The sequence below is a fragment of the Monodon monoceros genome, unplaced genomic scaffold (genome assembly GCF_005190385.1).
Source record: "Monodon monoceros isolate NGI ecotype Baffin Bay Population unplaced genomic scaffold, NGI_Narwhal_1 Super_Scaffold_11, whole genome shotgun sequence".
Classification (NCBI taxonomy): domain Eukaryota; kingdom Metazoa; phylum Chordata; class Mammalia; order Artiodactyla; family Monodontidae; genus Monodon; species Monodon monoceros.
The window spans coordinates 3,602,107-3,622,324 of NW_021703767.1; the positions used below are offsets into that span (position 1 = coordinate 3,602,107).

At 49.4% G+C, this 20,218-nt stretch overlaps 1 protein-coding gene and 1 pseudogene across 1 annotated transcript in view; one reads left to right on the forward strand and one right to left on the reverse strand.

Moving 5' to 3' along the window:
* UMODL1 (uromodulin like 1) overlaps positions 1 to 20,218 on the reverse strand; it is a 61,442-nt gene that overhangs the window by 6,543 nt on the left and 34,681 nt on the right. Inside the window, exons 13-20 of the mRNA XM_029214959.1 lie at positions 19,079 to 19,336; positions 17,386 to 17,498; positions 14,567 to 14,780; positions 11,815 to 11,952; positions 9,870 to 10,189; positions 2,018 to 2,163; positions 1,199 to 1,435; positions 783 to 942 (exon numbers count right to left, since the gene is read on the reverse strand). Coding sequence (XP_029070792.1) covers positions 783 to 942; positions 1,199 to 1,435; positions 2,018 to 2,163; positions 9,870 to 10,189; positions 11,815 to 11,952; positions 14,567 to 14,780; positions 17,386 to 17,498; positions 19,079 to 19,336 — 1,586 coding nt within the window. The remainder of the gene's footprint in view (positions 1 to 782; positions 943 to 1,198; positions 1,436 to 2,017; positions 2,164 to 9,869; positions 10,190 to 11,814; positions 11,953 to 14,566; positions 14,781 to 17,385; positions 17,499 to 19,078; positions 19,337 to 20,218) is intronic.
* On the forward strand, positions 2,181 to 3,781 carry LOC114890730 (annotated as a pseudogene).

A 20,218-nucleotide genomic window follows, 5' to 3' on the forward strand; every position in this document is an offset into this window, starting at 1 on the left:
TGTTCCAGTAGACCTGCTGTTTGAGAAAAAGTGACAGCAAAATCAGGGCTCACTGGATTTCTTCTGCTGTGCATCCTGACTGATGGTTGGCCCTGATCACCCAGGAAAACTGCCCAATATTTATAAGGAGCACAGGAACAAACGTGTCCCCAAAGGAGAGAGAAATATGCAGTTGCTGAACCAAAGGCCAACAGAGCCCTCCATGCTTTCCCCAACCACAGGTGACACATGACAGTCACTTCACATACTTGTCTGTGGATGAAGAATAACTCTCCAACCCAGAAGTGCAAAGCACATTTCAAATTCAAAGTTCTGAGGAAATGAGAATGTAAAGTTATTCATAATCCCAGCATAAATGCTGAACGGGAAAGAACAAAAACCTGATTAAATAACCCAGTGGCTAGGATTCAGCAGTGTGCCACCGACTTGCTAAAAATAATTTCAAATTAAAATAACATTTTTACACCTAAGTATGCATTCGATCACCTCGAAGGAGAAGCATTACAGCACCATGACAAGGAAGGTCTGATGTGATGGCCAGTGGAATGGTAAGGTCTAAGGAAGGACTCAAGTTAGCCCCCCAGCGACACTGGTCCTCACCCAGGACTGCCCACCATTAAAACCTCATTTCATGTCTTTTAAGGGCCAAGTCTGCAGGGCCCAGCACCTCCTCCCTGAACTCTGGCCCCAGAAATGCCCAGGCCCTGGGCTTCTGATCACAGAGCAACCCTCCTCATAACAAAGAGGGTGAGTCCAGAGGTTTAGAACAGCAAAACACCTACTATTTTGCACGTGGTTCCAGGGGATTCCATGCAGATGCGGAGTTTGCAGTGCAGATAGACTATGGAGTTGTTGATGAAGGAAAAGATTTTCAGCTTAAACTGGGCCTTGTTGGAGTTCCCGTTCTCAATCACATTCGTGTGTGTATTGGGGATAGGGCAGCTGGGAAGAGACAAAGTGACTCATTAGTTCTAAACTTGCCCTCCTGTCCTTGTTCCCAGGTGAGTTTCCTTACCGTGCACCTGAGTGCACACGGAGCATCCCCACTAGGCTACAAGAAGGCAAGGATGGCTAGATCTCCGGTTACCAAGAGGAGGGTCTCCTGAGGGTGCCACCTAAAACCCGGGTCTGCATCCATGCGTGTCTGGAAATTCAGAGGGTCCAAAGAAGGCTACACAGAGGGGGTGGGTACCCCTACCTGTTGTTAATGAAGCCAAACATGACCGGGTCCCTGGCATTGCTGGATGGCGTTGCCCAGCACTCGGTCAGGACCACCTTGAGGTTGCTTTTCTGTTTATAGAGCCCTACTTCAATCTTGACGTCATCACTGGCAGACACGGTATAATTTTGAGGAATAGGAGAGTCTCCAATAAATAACTGCATTTCAGTGACAAAACTCCCAGCGCCATGGAGGTCCTCGATGACGGTGTAAACCCTGCAAGAGGGAGCATTTGCGGGCGGGGGTCTGCTTCTGTGACCCTCCTGTTCCCTTTTCTCCCCAAAATACTCCAAAGAAAGATGGAATTAAAAGAAGACCACCCAAATGAGAACAAGAAAAGAAAGGCTATTTTTTTTTGAGCTGGCTAGAGCTGGGGTCAGCCCCAGTCACTAGAGTTTAGTGGAGACTCAAAGGCAGGCAGAGGAGGGGTGAGCTTCACAGGGGAAAGGGGGAGAGAGGCATGCCCTGATGGGGGCGTCCTACGTGACTGGCTAGGGGAACAGATGTGGCTTTCCCTGGTTGGTTCTAAACTGGAGATGGGGACAAATCTAGGGAAGCTGGCTAAGAGCCCCTCAGCGGGCAGGCACCAGGAGTCTGTGTTCCTTTCCTGCTGTTGTTCCAGTAGACCTACTGTTTGAGAAAAATAGGAAGTTATTAATCAAGTCTTGGCCACTGCCTTTTGTATGTTCAGTCTCTCAGAAGGGTCCTCAAGTGATTAAAACCCTAAAGAAACCCCCAAGTGATGGTGCTGGGAGGAACGTGAGCTGCAGGGAATTGGGGAGACGCCTCTGCACTTACCCCCACTCCGGGGTGTAGCCCGATGACGTCAGGAGGTCATTCTGGAAGGCGCAGTGGATAGGGCTCAGGATTTTCAGGTGATGGATGATGCCCTCTGGGGACAGGTCATTCCTCAGCGTGGTCCTCACCACCGTATTCGTCATGTTCTGAACGCAGACGGGAAATGAGTGAGCTCCCGGGCCCCAGCAGGCCCCCAACATGTCTACGGACCACAGTTCTGGGTGCAGGGGTTGTTTAAAGCTTATCCCCCCAAATATGAAAACCTTGACAACTTTTTCCCAGTATAAATTGCAAAAGAGAACATAACGTCGTGACGTCCGGTTTAGCCTACTTCCTGTACCCGCTTTCTTCATTAAAAGAGAACCAGAGACAAACTAGATCAGACGATACCCCAAACAATAGATGAGATTCTTCCCCAAATAATCCCCAAGTACACTTCTGAAAATTAGAGAGCTAGCCCTTAGCAAAGAAATCGAGTTAAAATAAATCGGTTAAAGTCTGCGACTCATCAAACTGCATTCTTTCTAATTCTAGGGACACTAACACAGAACCAAGGGTCCGGAGGGCAACCTAAAGGAAATGAATGTGGTCTGGAAGAGGACTCAGGGGTGTGAAATGATAACACAGCTCTTGCCTGTGGACACAAGTCTCCAGGGAGAATTGTGATGCCCGTTAGCGTTAATGAGGTTAAGGCCATTAAAAAAAAAGTGCAGAGCTAATCAGTTTCATGCTAGAGAAATGCTGCCAAGGTCAGCTGGTATTAAGGACTGGATACTCAGAATGTGAACGTTTATCAGGAAAAAGAGAAGATTTTCAGGCAGTTGTATACCAGTACAAGAAGATGGGCTTGCCAACATCAAAGAGAGCTCCAAAATTTCTCCAGAGCCAAAAATAGTGATGAAGACCCTGAGATGGGCAATTTCATCATTTGATTCAGTGGAGAGCATTGTAGGAAGAGATTAAAATGTCTGTGAAAATTGCCACCATTATACTGAAGCTAAACATTTTGTTTGACAAAATGCCTGAAGTTGTAACCACCTATTTGAAGTGCTTTACTTGCTAGTGGCTTGGAGTTTGATTGTCCTGGTGGTGGCCTCTACAAGATCAACACCCCTTACTGACATCTCCAAAAGTGTCACTAGAAGAACAGAGCACGGGGCCAGTCAAGGACAGCCTAGATGACCTGTGGTTGTAATGCTTACTATGCATAATGACTGGTAGTGGGCATTGCCCTGCTTCTGTTAAAGTCGCTGGCCTTAACAGTTTAGAACTAGAAAAGGGGAATTTTGTGTGAAATAGGTAAATCAGAGCCATCGAATGAAGAGGAAACAAGAGGCATGGTTGAAAATTATGCCAGTAAAGAAGTGTGGATTAGAGTTTGTAGAAATACACAGCCAAGTAAAGTAGAAGTTATTGGACTTCTTGGAGGATGGAAGAGCAAAGCAGAGTACGAGCTATATGACAAAGGGTCTAATCCTGATAAGGTTGCCAGTAGAGCGTTTGCTGAAAATAGAAATTTTGACACTAACAATGCTAATGGAACCTGTGCATCTGACAGACGAGAAATCTAATGGCCAAATAAGCCTTGACATGAGTGGGTCTGAGAACAAAACGTCATCTGTAGGGCAAAGCTTGGAGGAGCAGGAAAGGAATTGTCTACTCTCCAATGATCTGAAAGTCCCTGAATAGAAAGACTTTTTGATTCTCTTTCCTTCTACAGCTACTGCATCTACTCCTTACTGGCTGTTTTTTAAGAAATTATAGAACAAGTGCATTTTCCTTGTGTACATATTAAACAGACCTGGACAAACTGATAAAGTTGTTTACATCAAAGAGTCTATGCCTCTTGAACATCATACTCAATGGTGAAAAGCTAAAAGCATTTCCTCTAAGGTCAGGAATAAGACAAGGATGCTCACTGTCACCACTTTTATTCAACATAGTATTGGAAGTCCCAGCCACAGCAATCAGAAAAGAAAAAGAAATAAAAGGAATCCAAATTGGAAAGGAAGAAGTAAAACTGTCACTATTCAAGAGGTAGACTCTGGTAGACACAGAGATGTCCCATTCAGATCCCTCTTCAAGGAAAGACTTGCTGCCCAGCTGTGAGCTGTGCAGTCAGCAGATGGCCTCCAACTGTCAGCTTCTTCAGGGCCAGCCTCACCTGAGATCATGCCCTTCCCAGGGCAGGCTGCTTCAGGGCTAAAAGGATGAGGACATATAAAGGAATGGCTGTTTTGTCCTGCGAGCTTCCTGCTGGGTTGACCCAATGCTTGTGTCCCCATAAAACCTGTCTGTTGAAACCTAATCCCCAGTGTGATAGTATTCGGAGGTAGGGCCTTTGGGGGTGATTAGTGCCCTTACAAAAGAGACCCCAGAGAACTCCCTTGTCCCTTCTTCCATGTGAGGTTATAGCAAGAAGACAGCTGTGTGACCCAGGGCTCTCATTAAAACAAACAAAAAAAACTGTCACTGTTTGAAGATGACATGATACCATACATAGAAAATCCTAAAGACACCACCAAAAAACCTCATCTATGAATTTGGTAAAGTTGCAGAAACAAAATTAATATAGAGAAATCTGTTGCATTTCTGTACACTAACAACAAACTATCAGAAAGAGAAAAGAACCTCATTTACAATCACATCAAAAAAATAAAATAACTAGGAATAAATCTAACTAAGGAGGTAAAAAGACTTGTACTCAGAAAACTGTAAGACACTGATGAAAGAAACTGAAGACAACACAAATAGATGGACAGATATACGTATTAATGGATTGGAAGAATTAATATTTTTAAAATTACCATGCTACCCAGGGCAATCTACAGATTCAGTGCAATCCTTATCAAAATACCAATGGCATTTTCCACAGAGCTAGAACAAAAAAATTCTAAAATTGGTATGGAAACACAAAAGACCCCAAATAGACAAAACAATCTTTAGAAAGAAGAGCAAAGCTGGAAGTATCTCACTTCCTGGCTTTAGACTATACTACAAAGCTACAGTAATCAAAATAGCATGGTACTGGCACAAAACAGACACACAGATCAAGGGAACAGAACAGAGAGCCCAGGAATCAACCTACACTTATATGGACAATTAATCTACAAGAAAGGAGGCAAAAAAAAAAAAATATACAATAGGGAAAAGTCAGCTTCTCCAATTAACGGTGTTGGGGAAACTGGACAGCTACATGCAAAAGAATCAAACTGGACTTCTCACTCACACCATGCACAAAAATAAATTCAAAATGGATTAAAGACTTAAATGTAAGACCTGAAACCATAAAACTTCTAGAAGAAAACATAGGCAGTATGCTGTTTGACATCAGTCTTAGTAATATTTTTTTTGATATGTCTCCTCAGGCAAGGGAAACAAAAGCAAAAATAAACAAATGGTACTACATAAACTAAAACTTGCACAATCAAGGAAACTATCAACAAAACAAAAAAGGCCACCTACTGAATGGGAGAAGATATTTGCAAATAATATATCTGATAAGGGATTAATATCCAAAACATACAAAGAACACATATAACTCAACATCAAAAAACAAACAACCTAATTAAAAAACTGGGCAGAGGATCTGAAATATATACATATTTATACATATATATATATATATATATATATATATATATAATGGAATACTACTCAGCCATATAAAAGAATGAAATCTTGCCATTTGTAGCAACATGGATGGACCTAGAGGGTATTATGCTAAGTGAAATAAGTCAGATAGAAAAAGACAAACACTGTATGTTACCCCTTATATGTGGAAGCTAAAAAAAACAAAACAAATGAACAAACATAACAAAACTGAAACAGTTATAGATACAGAGAACAGGTGGTTGCCAGAAGGAAGGGGGGGAGGATGAGAGGAATAGGTGACGGAGATTAAGAGGTAAAAACTTCTAGTTACAAAATAAATGAGTCATGGGTATGAAGTGTACAGTGTGGGGAATATAGTCAATAATCATGTAATATCTTTGTTTGGTGATATATCAGAGCTAGACTTACCGTGGTGATCATTTTGAAATTCATAGAAACATGAATCACTATGTTGTGTAACAGGAACTAACACAGTGTTGCAGGTCAATTATACTTCAGAAACAAACAAACAAACCCACAGAAAAAGAGGTCAGATTTGTGGTCACCAGAGGAAGCAGTGAGGGAGGGGGAATTGGATGAAGGTGGTCAAAAGGTACAAACTTCCAGTTATAAGATAAAGAAGTACTAGGGATGTCATGTACAACATGATAAATATAATTAGCACTGCTGTACTTTATACATGAAAGTGGTGAAGAGGGTAAATCCTCAGAGCTCTTACCCCAAGGAAAAAGTTTTTTTCTATTTCTTTAATTTTGTATCTATATGAGATGACAGATGTTCATTTAAACTGTAATAATCATTTCATGATGTATTAAGTCAGATCATCATGCTGTACACCTGAAACTTATACAGTCTGTATGTCAATTACATCTCAATAAAACTGGAATAAAAACCCTTTTAAAAAGAATCTTTAGCTCTTGGTTATTATTAGTCTCTCTAAGTTTTTATACAAATGCTGAAATTAGAATGATTGACAGTCATAATAATTTTTAGAATTCATTTTCCTTGGTAGAGACTCTTGATGCATCAGCTTCTGGGCACAAAGGTGTATAGGTTCTTAATTGAACGATCCAAAACGGAAACATTGAAACACTTTTGAATTGACGCTATCTTCTTTGTGTGCTTTTTAAAATAAAGTGCTTGTGTTCATAGCTCATATTTTTAATTATCTGCGTGATGTTTACAGGTCCTGTGGTTTCTTCAGCTCAGAAGCAGACCCTCATTCAGCACATTTAGTTTTACAATAGCCATGAAGCCACATCTCGGATGGGCTGTATTAGAGGCACCAAGTTTAGAACATGTGTCCTCACAGTGGTGGACATTACGTGCCTTGACTCACTTTGAAAAATGCCTCAGAAAACCTGGACAATCCCCTGCTATCTTCACAAGAATTTTACACGTACTTATGAAGATAATTCTGTACTTCGTGACTCTTTGGGGCACGGGCTAATTTCTCTCTTCCTAGACATACTCTAAACCGTCTGAATATGGTATATCAAACTGAGAGGTGAGACCTTAAATTTAACGTAAACATAGATAGTATGAAACATAGTTTGATGTATATAGTACATTAAACTGAGACCTTAAATTTCACTTTTTTTAAAAACAAGGAGGTCGATAAAATTTAACCCCCTTCTCCCCAAAAAGGAGGAAGAACCTGCTAACTGTACGTAATCTGTTGTATTTGTGTAAGTAAGTCTCCAGGGGGAATCTTAGTTTTTGACAAATTTCAAAACAAAGAAGAGCTCCTGTGGTTTCCAGGGCCTGGATGACTCATAAGAGATGAATTTCCCTCTGCTCTGAAAGGACCCTGAATTTTACTGAATTTAATTGCTAAACCAGGTGTTTGTCTAGCTCGGAAAAACAAGCAAGTTGGAGAGCCGACCCCTGCAGCCTTATGTCTGTGCCTCCGTGTAGGAGGTGCTGACTCCCCCGAGTGCAGCCTGGCCAGCCCATCGCACCTGAGCACTGCCGGCAAGAGTGTCTTATTTTCTAGCATCTCTCACTTGAGGTCTGTAGGTCCTGCACCAACGTGGACCTGAGAACCACAGCAGCAGCTCTGCCAACACCTGTGCCCGATCCCGCCAGCTTGTGTGCAGACTCTGGCTCAGAACTGAAGTCGCCCAGAAGCTGCGGTCCCCCGCACTCTGCGCCCCCCACCATGGCTGCTCACCCCCTCTCTGCGCGCCCACCTCCAGGTGAGAGTCTTAGGAATCTTTAAGAAAGAGAAGCCAAACCCTGGTTATTTTTCAGCTGTGCTGGCTGAAGGGGTTGGAGGGGGACTGACGAAGGCTGTGGTCACTGGAAACGTCCTGGTTGGTCCGTCAACCCAGCGGCCCTGTGTGTGGGTCTCAGGGCCACCCCACTCCCGTCAAGGGGAAGGTGGAATCACGCCTGAGGGCAGCCAGCCGGGCCCACAGGTGCGCGTGGTCTTCCAGCTGCCTGGCCAGCCCTCGCCCTGGGTCTGGCCTCCAGGCAGGCTGGTACCTTGGAGCTGCCTTTGCCCCCGTGCCCCGTGTCCCCTGCCTGCCCTTCCCGGGTCTCTTCTGCGAGAAGTCTCCCACTGTGTCTCCCCTGCCTCCCCTCCCCAGGGCTCTTCCTACTGAAGCCCACACCAGCTCTGAGCCTTTCAGCCCACGATGTCCCCTCCCTGGGCCCTTGACCTGGGGTCATCAGCAAGCCTAGCCCATCCAGTGCCTGGGCTCACCTGCCCCACGAGGGAGCTCACCCAGCGCTCCAACCAGAGCCTCTGAGAGTGATGGTCCCTTGCCCACCCCGTGCCGTCGAGGCCCCTGGAGAGGCAGAGTTGCAGAGGCCTCAGGGCTGGTCCTTGGAGGCCAGGAGACCTTGACCTTGACCACTGGCCCCATAGACCTTGGTGAGCCTCCAGGTCCCACTGGTTAAACGTGGATGACAATACCTGACCTGGGGGTGATGAGGGGGCTAGATACCCAGCCAGCAGGTCCTTGGGGTTCTCAAGGCCCTGTTCCCTCTCCACCCCTGTGCTAGGAAGCAAAGCCGAAGACCCTCAGCCCCCCCCCCGCCCAGCAGCACAGCATCCCTGAGGACCACCTTCCCCACAGTGCCACGGCTGGGCCCCTGCTGAGACCCTCCCCCAGCCCACCTCCCACAGGAGACCCTTCCCCTTTGGGCCACCGTCCCACCCAGGACCCAGCCGTCCCACTGGCCAGAGCCACTCAGACACCCTCCACCTTGTAAATCCTCCCCCATTTCTGGCCTCCCTCATCCAGCTATCTGCACTTGCCCCCTGGGGTCGTGGTGCACCCCCCGTACACCCCTTGGGACCACTTCAGCCTCCTTCCAGAAGGCCCTTCCCCCTACCCCCAGGCCCAGGAAGCCCAGCCCCACCCTGCTCTACTGGGTTATGGCACCTCCTGTGCCAGGACCTCACGTCTCTCCAGGGACAACACCGCCCGATGCTGCTTCCGTTCCCCCGTGCCCAGCACTGGCTGAACCCATGGAAGGTGCTGCGTCTGCCTGGCGTGGCCTTGAAAGCAGGGGCCAAGCGTGGGGAGCGGGAAGGATGGGGGGTGAGGGGTGCAGGAGTGTCACTGTGGCCTAGAGGCAGCATTTGAAGACACAGGACCTGGAGCCATCAGCCCACAACGTGACGAACGCTGCAAACTAGAGATGCTGACATGGGCCCAGGACCCCCAGCCCAGAGTCACCCCAGCACGTGTGGGAGGCATCCCCACCAATGCACGGGCACACACAACCATTCACACATTTTGCACAAACACACTCCCACACGCACACACACACACGCTCGCCGACATACATGCACACGGACACGTTCTTATACACGTGCACGCGTGCACACACACACGCTCACTCACCTACGCACATGCACGCGAACATGTTTTCATATGCGTGCACACGAGTACACAGGCACACACGTTCACGCACAGGCTCCCGGCTTTCGTGCCCTTTCTTCCCCCCACTGGCTCTCCATCCCGCCTGTGCATCAAAATCACTGGGAGGCTTTTGTCAACCCTGACTTTCCGCCAGAGTCCCTGCACCAGGGCGCAGCCGGGCCCCCGGTGAGAGTCGGTCCTGTTCTCACCCTTGGCTGGGTCCTCCTGCGCTTAGAGTCGGAGGCCTCGGGGTGCAGGGTCTTCTTGGCCCCCCAGGCCACACACGGACCCTCCCCGGATCGAGATCCAGACTCCCGGAGCCCCCTCCCCGCGCCCCATGGTGGGTCTGAGCCCGGCCTCACACTCTGCATGACGGTTCCGCACTCGCCCCACGCGGCCACCAGGATCACGTGCGTGCTGTTGTGGTCGCTGACATTGCAGGACGGGTGTCCCAGGTACAGGGAGGATTCAGGGATGGACTCCTGCTGCAGGAAGCGCTTCTGGATGGCGATGGCCACCTTCTCGATCTCACAGAGCACCCTGACGGCCCCGGTCAGGTTCAGCCGCGGGGACAGGCCCTGGGGGGCTGGGCGGGCACCCTGCACAGAGGCAGCCCCAGGTCCTTCTGGGGTAGGGGGCTGCTCTGGGCCGGTGGTCTGGGGTGTGTTGCCAGGAGAGTCGCCTGCAAGACACGAGGAGACAAAGGCATAGGGTGGGTCTGTGCTTCGGGACAGCCATGTGAGCCTGGCCAGCGACGTGGTACAGGGTGGGGGCGGGGCAGGGGGCAGACAGCAGACGGACCACTCTGCACCCTGCAGCAGTGCACCCCGGGGTCGCACATGCCAGCAGAGCCACACACACGCGTGTTGCATGTTCCTGCCAGCCCAGGCAGCTGGGCCTGCCTTGGTTCACCGTGGCCCCCGTGGCTGGGGAACTGAGGGGTCCCCTGCCCTCCCAGACTCTCCCAGGCTGACACCCATGGGCTTGGGATCAGCCATCACCCCTGGGGGCCCCTGAGTCTTATCTCTAAAGTGGGTTAATGAAGTTCACTCTCTGGATCCTTGCGTCCCTTGTTCCTACTCCAACTTCCTGCTTCACTAAAGCATGCTGGGTTTCGACCTCTAGAAGAACACGAGCCTCTGTAAGAGCATCCACCATCCTCGGAGGGCAGACCCAGGACACACCTCAGCCCTCCCTGAGCCTCCTCTATGGCCCGGCCCTGCTGCTTGCCGCCCCGGCACCTGCCCTCTCATCTCAAGGTGCTGCTCACCTGGCTCCCCGGCCCCAAGATGCAGTCCAAACCCCTGCTCATGGCGTTCACAGCCTTCTCGACTGGCCTCACCCGGCCTCGCTGGGCGGGGTACTCCCCCTCTCTCCCACCCACCTCCTGTAGGCACCACGCTGCAGCCAGCCCACGCTGCGTGCCTGGACCATGCCCGCCTTCAACAGCTCTGTTCTTACTGTTGCACCCACCCACCACACCCTGCCCCACAGCAGCCCCCTCTGCTGGTGCCGTCGGAGCCATCCTTTAAGACTAGCTCAAAGACACCTCTTCCAGGAAGCCTTCCCTGACCACACTCAAGGGACTGAAACAACTTAGTCTCCTCGGGGCCTCCTGCTTCTGCCTCAAGTAGAGCATATTCCATATTCCTTCAGACACTGTGTTCACTCCTATAAACATGTCTCCTCTACTTGACCGCAGATCCCTGGATGGCAGGGGCCATCTCAGAGTCAACAGTGAATCCACGAAGGCCCCATTTAATGGGAAAAGTGCTGCGTGGACAGTGGGTCTGAGTGGAAACGCTTCCATGTCATGTGTCATTTGTCACACAGGCTGTATGTTTTGCAAGATCATCTTTTAGCATCTGAGAGGACGCACCTGAGTTGATATGTATGTTTTCTCATCAAGGGCATCAGAAGAAGCACTTGGAGATGAGGCACCACCCAGAAGGCTGGAGGGATGTGGAAGGATGGGGCGGCACAGGCATTGCACACGTGTACACACACGTGCACACACATGCACGGTGCACACAGGCATTGCACACGTGCATGCACGTGGGCACATATGCATTGTGCGTGTGTGTGCACACGTGCATTGTGCACATGTGCGTTGCAAACACTGCACGCGTGTACACACATGCACGTGTGCACATAGGCATGCTTGCACGTGTTCATACACACAGAAACTTGCCCAAGACATAGAAATATGCCAATCTCGTTTAGAAAAGACGCACTTTGGGGACGAACGTCCTTCAAAGAACAGACTATCTGAGCGTACTCCAGACAAGGTGATCCTGAGACTATTACCTTCGCAGGGTCTTCCAGAATATTCCACGGGGAGGTCGGGGGTGCCTCCCTCGCAGCTGCAGGTGAAGGACCCCAGGCTGTTGCGGCAGGAGGAGCCCGGGGCGCAGTCATCCTCCCCTCTGTCGCACTCGTCGTAATCTGCAGCGTTTAGGAAACAAGACAGGAAACCCTCACAGGAGGCTTGAGCATCGCGGCTCTGCCCACTGTTTACAGGCAGCCTGCATCTCGGGAACCAAGGTTAAAATTATCAAATGATAGCAAAGATGGCCAGTTCTGCAGGGTTCGGGAGACAGGGTGGTACCCTGATTTTCTGCCGGGGATGGGGGTGAGAGGCAGGTGGCAGGAAGTCTGCAGGGGCTGTTCTGGAAGGAGAATGATGGGGGCGGATGGGAGGGGGGAGGGTGAAGGCAGCTCAGCATCCCCTCAGCTGCCTGGAGACCAGGAGACCAATGGGCCCCACCTGGACCCTGGTATCAGGCAGAGGGACCCCGGCACACACTTGCTTTCATCTCTAAGTTCAGTTACTTACCTTATGAACCATCATGCGGCTTTACTGCAGAAAATGGATAAAAACCAGGACAGCTTAGCAAAGAAAATAAAATGCTCCCATGAGGCCACCTCCCAGATGTAAGTGTTTGCATGTTGGTGTATTCCTTTCCAGCCTTTTTGAAAGGCAGACTGCAATGCAGCTAAGATCACGTTTTATACACAGATGTGAGTCCAGCTTCCATCCCATTTCCTTGGGTCAGAAATATTTTCTATCTCAGCAAACCTCATTTTTAATAATTGCCTGACAGTGCATGGCATGGATTACCAAAATTGACTTACTATCTTCCCTATTACGGGACTGTGGGTTATTTCCAGTCTTCTGCTTTTAAAGTAGCACTGAGATGAATGTCTTTACATGTAAACTATAGTCCACACTGAGTTCTGTTTCCTTAGGATGGAGTCCTATAAGTGCTGTGATACATGGGCTACATGCAATGAGCAGGATAAAACATTAAGGAAGAAAGACAAACACCATATGATATAGGTTATCGGTGGAATCTAAAAAATTGGTACAAGTGAACTTACTTACAAAACAGAAATAGAGTCACAGATGTAAAAAAACAAACTTATGGTTTCCCAGGGTGTGAGGAAGGGATAAGTTGGGAGATTGGGATTGACATGTACACACTACGATATATAAAATAGGTAACTAATAAAGACCTGCTGTATAGAACAGGGAACTCTATTCAATACTCTGTAATGACCTATATGGGAAAATAATCTAAAAAAGAGTGGATATATGTATGTGTAGAACTGAGTCACTTTGCTGTACAGCAGAAACCAACGCAACATTGTAAATCAACTCTACTCCACTAAAAATTAAAAAAACAAAAACACGAAGTAAAAAACACCCAAGAAAAACAAAGTGGATGAAACATTTTTACAGCTCTTGACAAATACCAGGAAGTGTGAGCAAATCCTATTCTCCCAGCGCTGTGTGCAGGGGCTGCTTCCCTATCAGGATTATCTTTAAAAAAAAAAAATTCCTTGTAGATGGGCAAAAAGAGTAACTCATTTTAATGGGAATGCCTTTGATTCTTCCATCTTTGTTAGTCGCGTGGGAGTCATCTTTCACACATGGTCTATTTGGGTCTTTTGTGCCTGTGTCTATTGGGTTCTTAGTATTTTATTACCAATGTGTGTGATCGCTCTTTATTTAGGATATAATTCTTCATCAGATTGTTGAAATTACTTTTTGGTTCACTGCTTGCTTTACAATGGTGACTGTTTTGTTTGACATGAGAGCTTTAACTTTTTAGAGAGTCAAATAGTCCAGACTTTTCCTCTGCAGGCTTAACCCTTCTCATTCCAAAGATCAGAAAAATATTCATCTATATTGTCTTTGATTTCATCCATACATATAACTATAAGCCTTTTATCGTTTATTCTCAGGCATGCTATGTGCTAGGGTCTGAACTGTGTGTCCTCAACAACTGTGTGTTGAGGCCTTGACCCCAAGTGTGACTGCATTTGCAGGTGGGCCCTTTAGGAGATAATTAAGGTTAACTGAGGTCGTTAGGGAGGGGCCCTGATCCGACAGGACTGATGTCCTTATAAAAAGAGACAGCAGAGCGCTCCCCCTCTACACACACAGAGGAAAGGCCATGTGAGGACACAGCAGGAGGGTGGCCGCCTACACGTCAGGAGCGGGCCCTCACCAAAATCAGCTGGCACCTTGATCTTTGGACTCCCAGCCTCTAGAACTGTGAGAAAATAAATGTCTGTTGTTTCCATCCGTGGTATTTTGTTACAACTCCAGCTGACTAATACAATATGAGAAGAGACTCTAAATTGCTTTTTCTCCCTGCTTTTCTTTTCAATTATTTTTCCTAGGATTTTCCACAGTTTCCTTGGAAACTGTGCTTGGGAGGAAATCTGCCAGCAGAGAGGGACCTGTCTGCCCTCAGCCCATGAAAGAGCAGCAAAGGAGGGAGGGGCAGGATGCAGCCTGCAGAAAGGATGCAGCATCCCCGGGGATCTTTGCAGGTTCACCCGAAGATTTTTCAACCCTTAAGCCTTTTAAAAAAAAAAACAAAACATAGGAGCAATAAGAGTGATGAGGGTCCTATCTGTTTCGCATTTTCATCTAATGCAGGGAAGCCGTCAAGAGGAGGCGCATCTCTCAGAAACAAAGCCAGTGGCTAGGATTTCACTGCCTCTCCCTTGCAGAGCAAGCCTCCATCGGGGTCCAGCCTCTGCTTACCCACTATGAAGGGGTCACCTCCGACCACCTCCAGCAGAGAGGCATTCTGAAAGGCGGCCAGGAACGTGGCAGACACCTCCCGGACATCCACGTCTGCGATGACCAGCAAGTTGAACTCCACCACGACGCTGCCGCTGGAGATGCGGGTCACTTCCACCTGCACCCCACCTGTGTCCAGGTGCTGAAGCATGGAGGCTGGCAAGGAATTCCGCACCTTTAGAGAAACAGGTCTGGTGAGAAGAACCGCGTGCCGAGAGAGGAAATGGGTCCTTGTCCTAAGGTGGCTCCTCTGGGGATTGCAGCCAGCAGCAGCGCTGGCCTTGGGAAAGATATCAAGGCCACAGGTGAGTTCTGCCGAGTCCCCAGGCCCAGCACGAATGCTGGTGGGGCCTAAGACACGGAGCCCTGTCCCCCAGCCAGAGCCAGCCGGTCAACATGGGGCTAAGTGCCAAAGCCCCACCCTACGGGGCTTGTAACTTGGTAGGGGGCTCACAGCGTCATTTAGGATCTGCTGCTCTTAGCTCAGAGCCCCGGAGGGCAGGGCTGAGCAAGTGGTCTTAGGGAGGGACACCACCTCCCCGACTCCACTTTTTCCAGGACAGTGCTTATGGCCCACATACTGCGGAACATTTCCCCTTCCTTTCTTCCTGCTGCCTTTCCGAAAACTGCTTCCCCGTGGACATCCTAGTGAGACAGGTAGTTCCTGCCTCTAAAAGCCTTGTTCATTATTCCATCAATCTGGATAGAATCCTACATCACACACCATATTATTCCATTCTAGCCCATCATGGCCAAAACGCCCAGAAAGGTACCCAATCTCGTAATGAGCCTTAAACTCTGCGTATAATGCAAATGTGCTATGGAAGAGCCCACCTCCGCGGTTTGCCCTCACAGAGAAAACCTGGTCTGCATCCGAACTGCATGAGGTTCAAGGAACAGGCTCGTGGATTCCCAGCCTTGGGACAGCCAGTGTGAGCAAGTCTGTTGTCACCCATCAGAGGGTGCAGCTGCCCCGGAGACCCCAGAGCCGCCTGCAGTCACATGGCTGCCACCTTTATCATTGGAAGAGTTGGTCTTCTCTCTCTCTGTCTCTCTTTCTCTCTGGGATTTCCGGAGAGGGATCTGCCAGAGTCTTGGATTAAACTCACTTTTATCTGCATCTCAAGCCAGTCTCAAAGAGAAGTTCCAGGCCCCTTGTTAGGGACTGACAAACAACAAAGTGACACATTAACCCACAACCTCCCAAAATGTGTCCTAATGTCCTACGTAGGTGTTAAGTTGCATAATTATTTGCTACCCTGAAACTCTAGACAGACAAAGACTGTCCCCCTAAATAGGCAAAAGATGAAAAGTTTTAAAAAGGAGAGATTAATCAAGGAACTTGGGGTAGCAGTGAAGCTGCCTCATTTGACCGCCAGAGCTATGTGAACTGATTTCAGTGATCGTTGTTTAATGTGATGTGCAACTATCGTTTAACCTAAGGAAGATCTGATATACATATGAACCAAACCATCAACAGCTCTTGAATCCACACACTGGGCCAGAAGCTGGGGACCTTAGAATAAATAAAGCAGGACCCCAGATCCTCAGAATAAATCAAGCAGGATCCCCGATCCTCAGAATAAATCAAGCAGGATCCCAGATCCAGAGGAGTCCCAGTATGACAGTTCCTGGAGGCAGCATGACTTTTATCGGGAACGCTGATGGGATTGAACGGAATCACCAAACAGCGCGGCCACCGGCATTGCTAAGGCGCCACCGTGTTATGACTCCACCAATAGGTGGCGCTGCCGAGCTCTCTCTGGTCTGTGTCTTAAACCCCCAGAACAAGGAAAAGCTAAACTGTATGAGACGTCCTCTATGCAAACAAGATCATGACAAGTACATTCTCTATTCACCAAAGGGTAATCTAACCACCAGCAAAAAGAATATTGAGATTGCTCCTCTAACTAAGTTGTAACAATATACCATCCCAAAGAATGCCAGTGGGTTGGCGGAGGGCACTGCAAGGAAGAGTAGGAAAAGGAATTTTTTTAAGGTCGGATCATAGTGGCATTATTCACAATAGCCCCAAAGTGGAAGTAACCCAAATATTCCATCAATGGATCATGGATAAAGAGAATGTGGTCTGTCCATACAGTGGAATACTATCCAGCCATAAAAAAGAACGAAGTTCTGATGTTGGTACAACATGGATGAACCTTGAAGACATTATACTCAGTGAAATAAGCCAGACACAGAAATCACATATTGTATGACGCCGCTTGTATGAAATACCCAGAACAGGCAAATCCACAGAGACAGGAAGCACATATCTGGTGCCAGGGGCAGAGAGAAGGGCAGAGGATGAGCTAACGGGTTTCTTTCTGAGAGGATGAAAACTTTCTGGAATTAGCTGGTGGTGATGGTTGCACAATTCTGCAAATACAGTCTAAACCACTGAATCGTGCACTTTAAAAGCGTGAGTTTTACGGTATGTGAAATAGATCTCAATTTTTAATTTTTTTTCTTTTTAAGGCCGGGGGAGGCTTTCCGCTCTACGGGGTCCCGCATCAATAAAGAAGTTTCACTGAACAGGAAACAATGTGAAGTAAGGATGCAGCAGAGGAAGAGGCGTGTCTCCCACCTGCTGATGTGTCTGTTTAATGGCAGATCCAGGACACAAAGGCACCACACCAGAGCTGGAAGTCCCAGCTTCCTTCAGAAACGAGAAGTCTATGGCACCTGCAGGTCTGGGTCCCGTTTGGCTGCCACTAGGATGCTACCACCTCCCTCCTTCACATCCCAAGAGAAAATAAGGACCGATTCCACCAACTTACCATCCGAAAGAACAGCTCTAGGAAGGCCTGGTACTCCTTGCTGCTTGCGTTGCGGAAGGATTCTAAATACTTGACGTTCACTATTCTGACTTTTCCACTGAGCTTCTGGGCCGCTGCAGGATGGAGAATAAACACGTTTGCAGGGGTATCAGGTAGCAGAGTATCATCTCTATCTTAATAATAGTATTTTTACTTTGGCCAGGAAGAACATCGAACTGAGGTTGATTTGCACTCTGTAGAGAAGGAACAGCGCCTGGTACGCACAGACACAGCCCCCAGCTCCAGAGGACGACGGGACAGAGGCTGGGCGCAGAGGGAGACCCTTCCGGGGGCCGCGGAACCAGCTCAGCCCCTGCGTCTCTCTCCTGCCTGCCTGCAGAGAGGATGGAGACAACTGGAGGGTGTGGCCTGACCTAAAAGCCATCAGGAGCACAAAGGTGCACAGGTGAGAGCAGAGGTGGACCCATCTCAGGCCGGGGTCACACAGACGCGCGGGCCACTCCTCCCTCCAAGCACGGGTGAGACCTCCAGATGGCAGATGTACGCGACAGCCCAGCACCAGCTCTCCTCCGGGGCCGCCCTGCCTGACCTTCTGGCCAGCAGCGACCTCCACTTCTCCAGCCTGCCGTGAACTTGCACTCGACTTCCTCACCCACATCTGCTCTCTAATTTCCCAGTTCACAGCTAATTCGTATTTTTAAGCATATAAAAAGAAGTTCTAAACGTTTATGACTTAAGCATCCCCCAATGGGTCATCTTAGGCCTCTCCCAAGGGACGTGCACCCCATCTCGAAGACCATTGTTATCAACTCTTAGACGGTTGCCCAAGATTTGAGGACTCCTCTGCAACATCAGGTCTGCCCTTGGCTGCTCAGGCGAGCTGGGCATTCAGGAAGGCATGTGGAAGACAAATGCTAATGAGGAGAAAAAGAGGAAGTTTGTTTTTTTTGCGGTACGCGGGCCTCTCCCGTTGCGGAGCACAGGCTCCGGACGCGCAGGCTCCGGACGCGCAGGCTCCGGACGCGCAGGCTCAGCGGCCATGGCTCACGGGCCCAGCCGCTCCGCGGCACGTGGGATCTTCCCGGACCGGGGCACGAACCCGCGTCCCCCGCATCGGCAGGCGGACTCTCAACCACTGCGCCACCAGGGAAGCCCAAGAAAAGAGGAGTTTTATCTGAATATATAACTATCGACAAGGATCAGCTCCACCTTACGTTTCACTTGCTCAATTCTACTCCCCTCCATTTTACTCTGCAGCCCCAGGCTCAGTGGGCGGGGAGGGGGGCACTCACAGATCTGTCCATCATCATCCTTCCTGAAAGCCAAGTCCAGGTCTGTTAGGAGTGAGGATGGTCACAGGAAATGGATAGACCAGCACTGCATCCATTTCCCTGCCACGTACCCACGAGGACCCAGATGAATGAGCGTCTGCAGCCTCTGCAGAGTCTGGAGCGCTTTGCAAAGCAGGCTCTTTGTCTACCACCTGTCCCTGAAATAAGCCCCCTCCTGTGTGGCCTTTGAACACCAGCTGAGTCTGAAGCGAGCCAGACATTCCTACACTGAGAGGAAAATGGAATCCCAACACCCACAAGTTCAAGCAGCTATTCTAAACCTTAAGCCACCAAAAATCGTTTTCATGCCTTTTCTCCTCCCTTTAAGAACCAATGGCAAACGCGCCTCTGAAGCCTGTTACCTGTCCTCACTTTCAGGTGGGCTCTGGAACTTTCTTTTCCACATGCTTTGGCCACGATCTCCACCAGGTACAAAACACCAGGCTCTAGGCCAGACAGTGTCAGGCTTGCGTTTCGGCTCTCCAGGTGCACCATGGGGGTCCGCGCGGAAATCAGGGTGAGCTGGAAAGCGGGGCGCAGGGTGAGATCCGCCACCCATGCCACATGAAAGCCCGTGCTGGTCACATTGGAGACGGTGACCCTTCCGACGGGCGTGGGAGCTGAGAAGTGGAATATAAGTGCCCTGATTAAAATCAGTCCAATGTTCCCAGGAGACAGGAAGGAGAACCGAACCCCCCCCCCGCCCCCACGAGGACATGAGAGTCCTCAGGGGAGGCCAGCCCAGGGGAGTCAAGTCCCCCAGCTTCCAGCTGCACATGTGGACGCGGAGTCCCTGGACAGCCCCTGAGCCCTGGGCTCCCAGGGACGGCGCCCCTGCCCCTTAGGTTTGCTCTGTGCCCACCCCTGTGGTCCCGGGACCTCTGGAAACAAAGTTTTCTTGAGCAGGTTCTGGGCGGCTCCTCCAGAGCGGCTGCCCCCCTCAACCCCTGGGCGGACTTCCCAAGGAATCAGCATGGTGGGCTTTGCTGGCTACAGACCATTCCTATAGGGGACTTGTGCGATTTACGTGGGCTTAAGAGTTTAGTTTTGGATCTAGCCCTGTGCAGCAGAGGAAATGCATCAACGGAGCTGCTTTTAACAGTTGGATGCAATCCAGGGCCAGGCTAGCTCCGTGAGCTCACACAGGGATGCCAAGGCCACCTCCCTCCGTGGGAGGCACAAGGCCAGGCCCGTTCCCTGCACAGAGTGGCTGCCTGTCTCCTGGAGTATCACCCAGGGGTCTTGGTGATGGCTCAAGCCTCTACAAGCAATGGGTAATGTGGAACTGCCGGGGATCAGTACGGCTGGGAGGGTACAGAGCTGCTGGGGGAGCTGCAGCAGGCTTGGGGATGCAGAACTTCTGGGGAGGTACAGAAAGGTTGGGGGCCCAACCCTGCTGGGGGGATGCGCCCCGTGCTCAGTGCACTTAATGCAACACATGCCCAGCTTCCTGCTCCAGCAGTTGGCAACCGGGAGGCCTAGGAAGGGGGAGGACCGGGCTG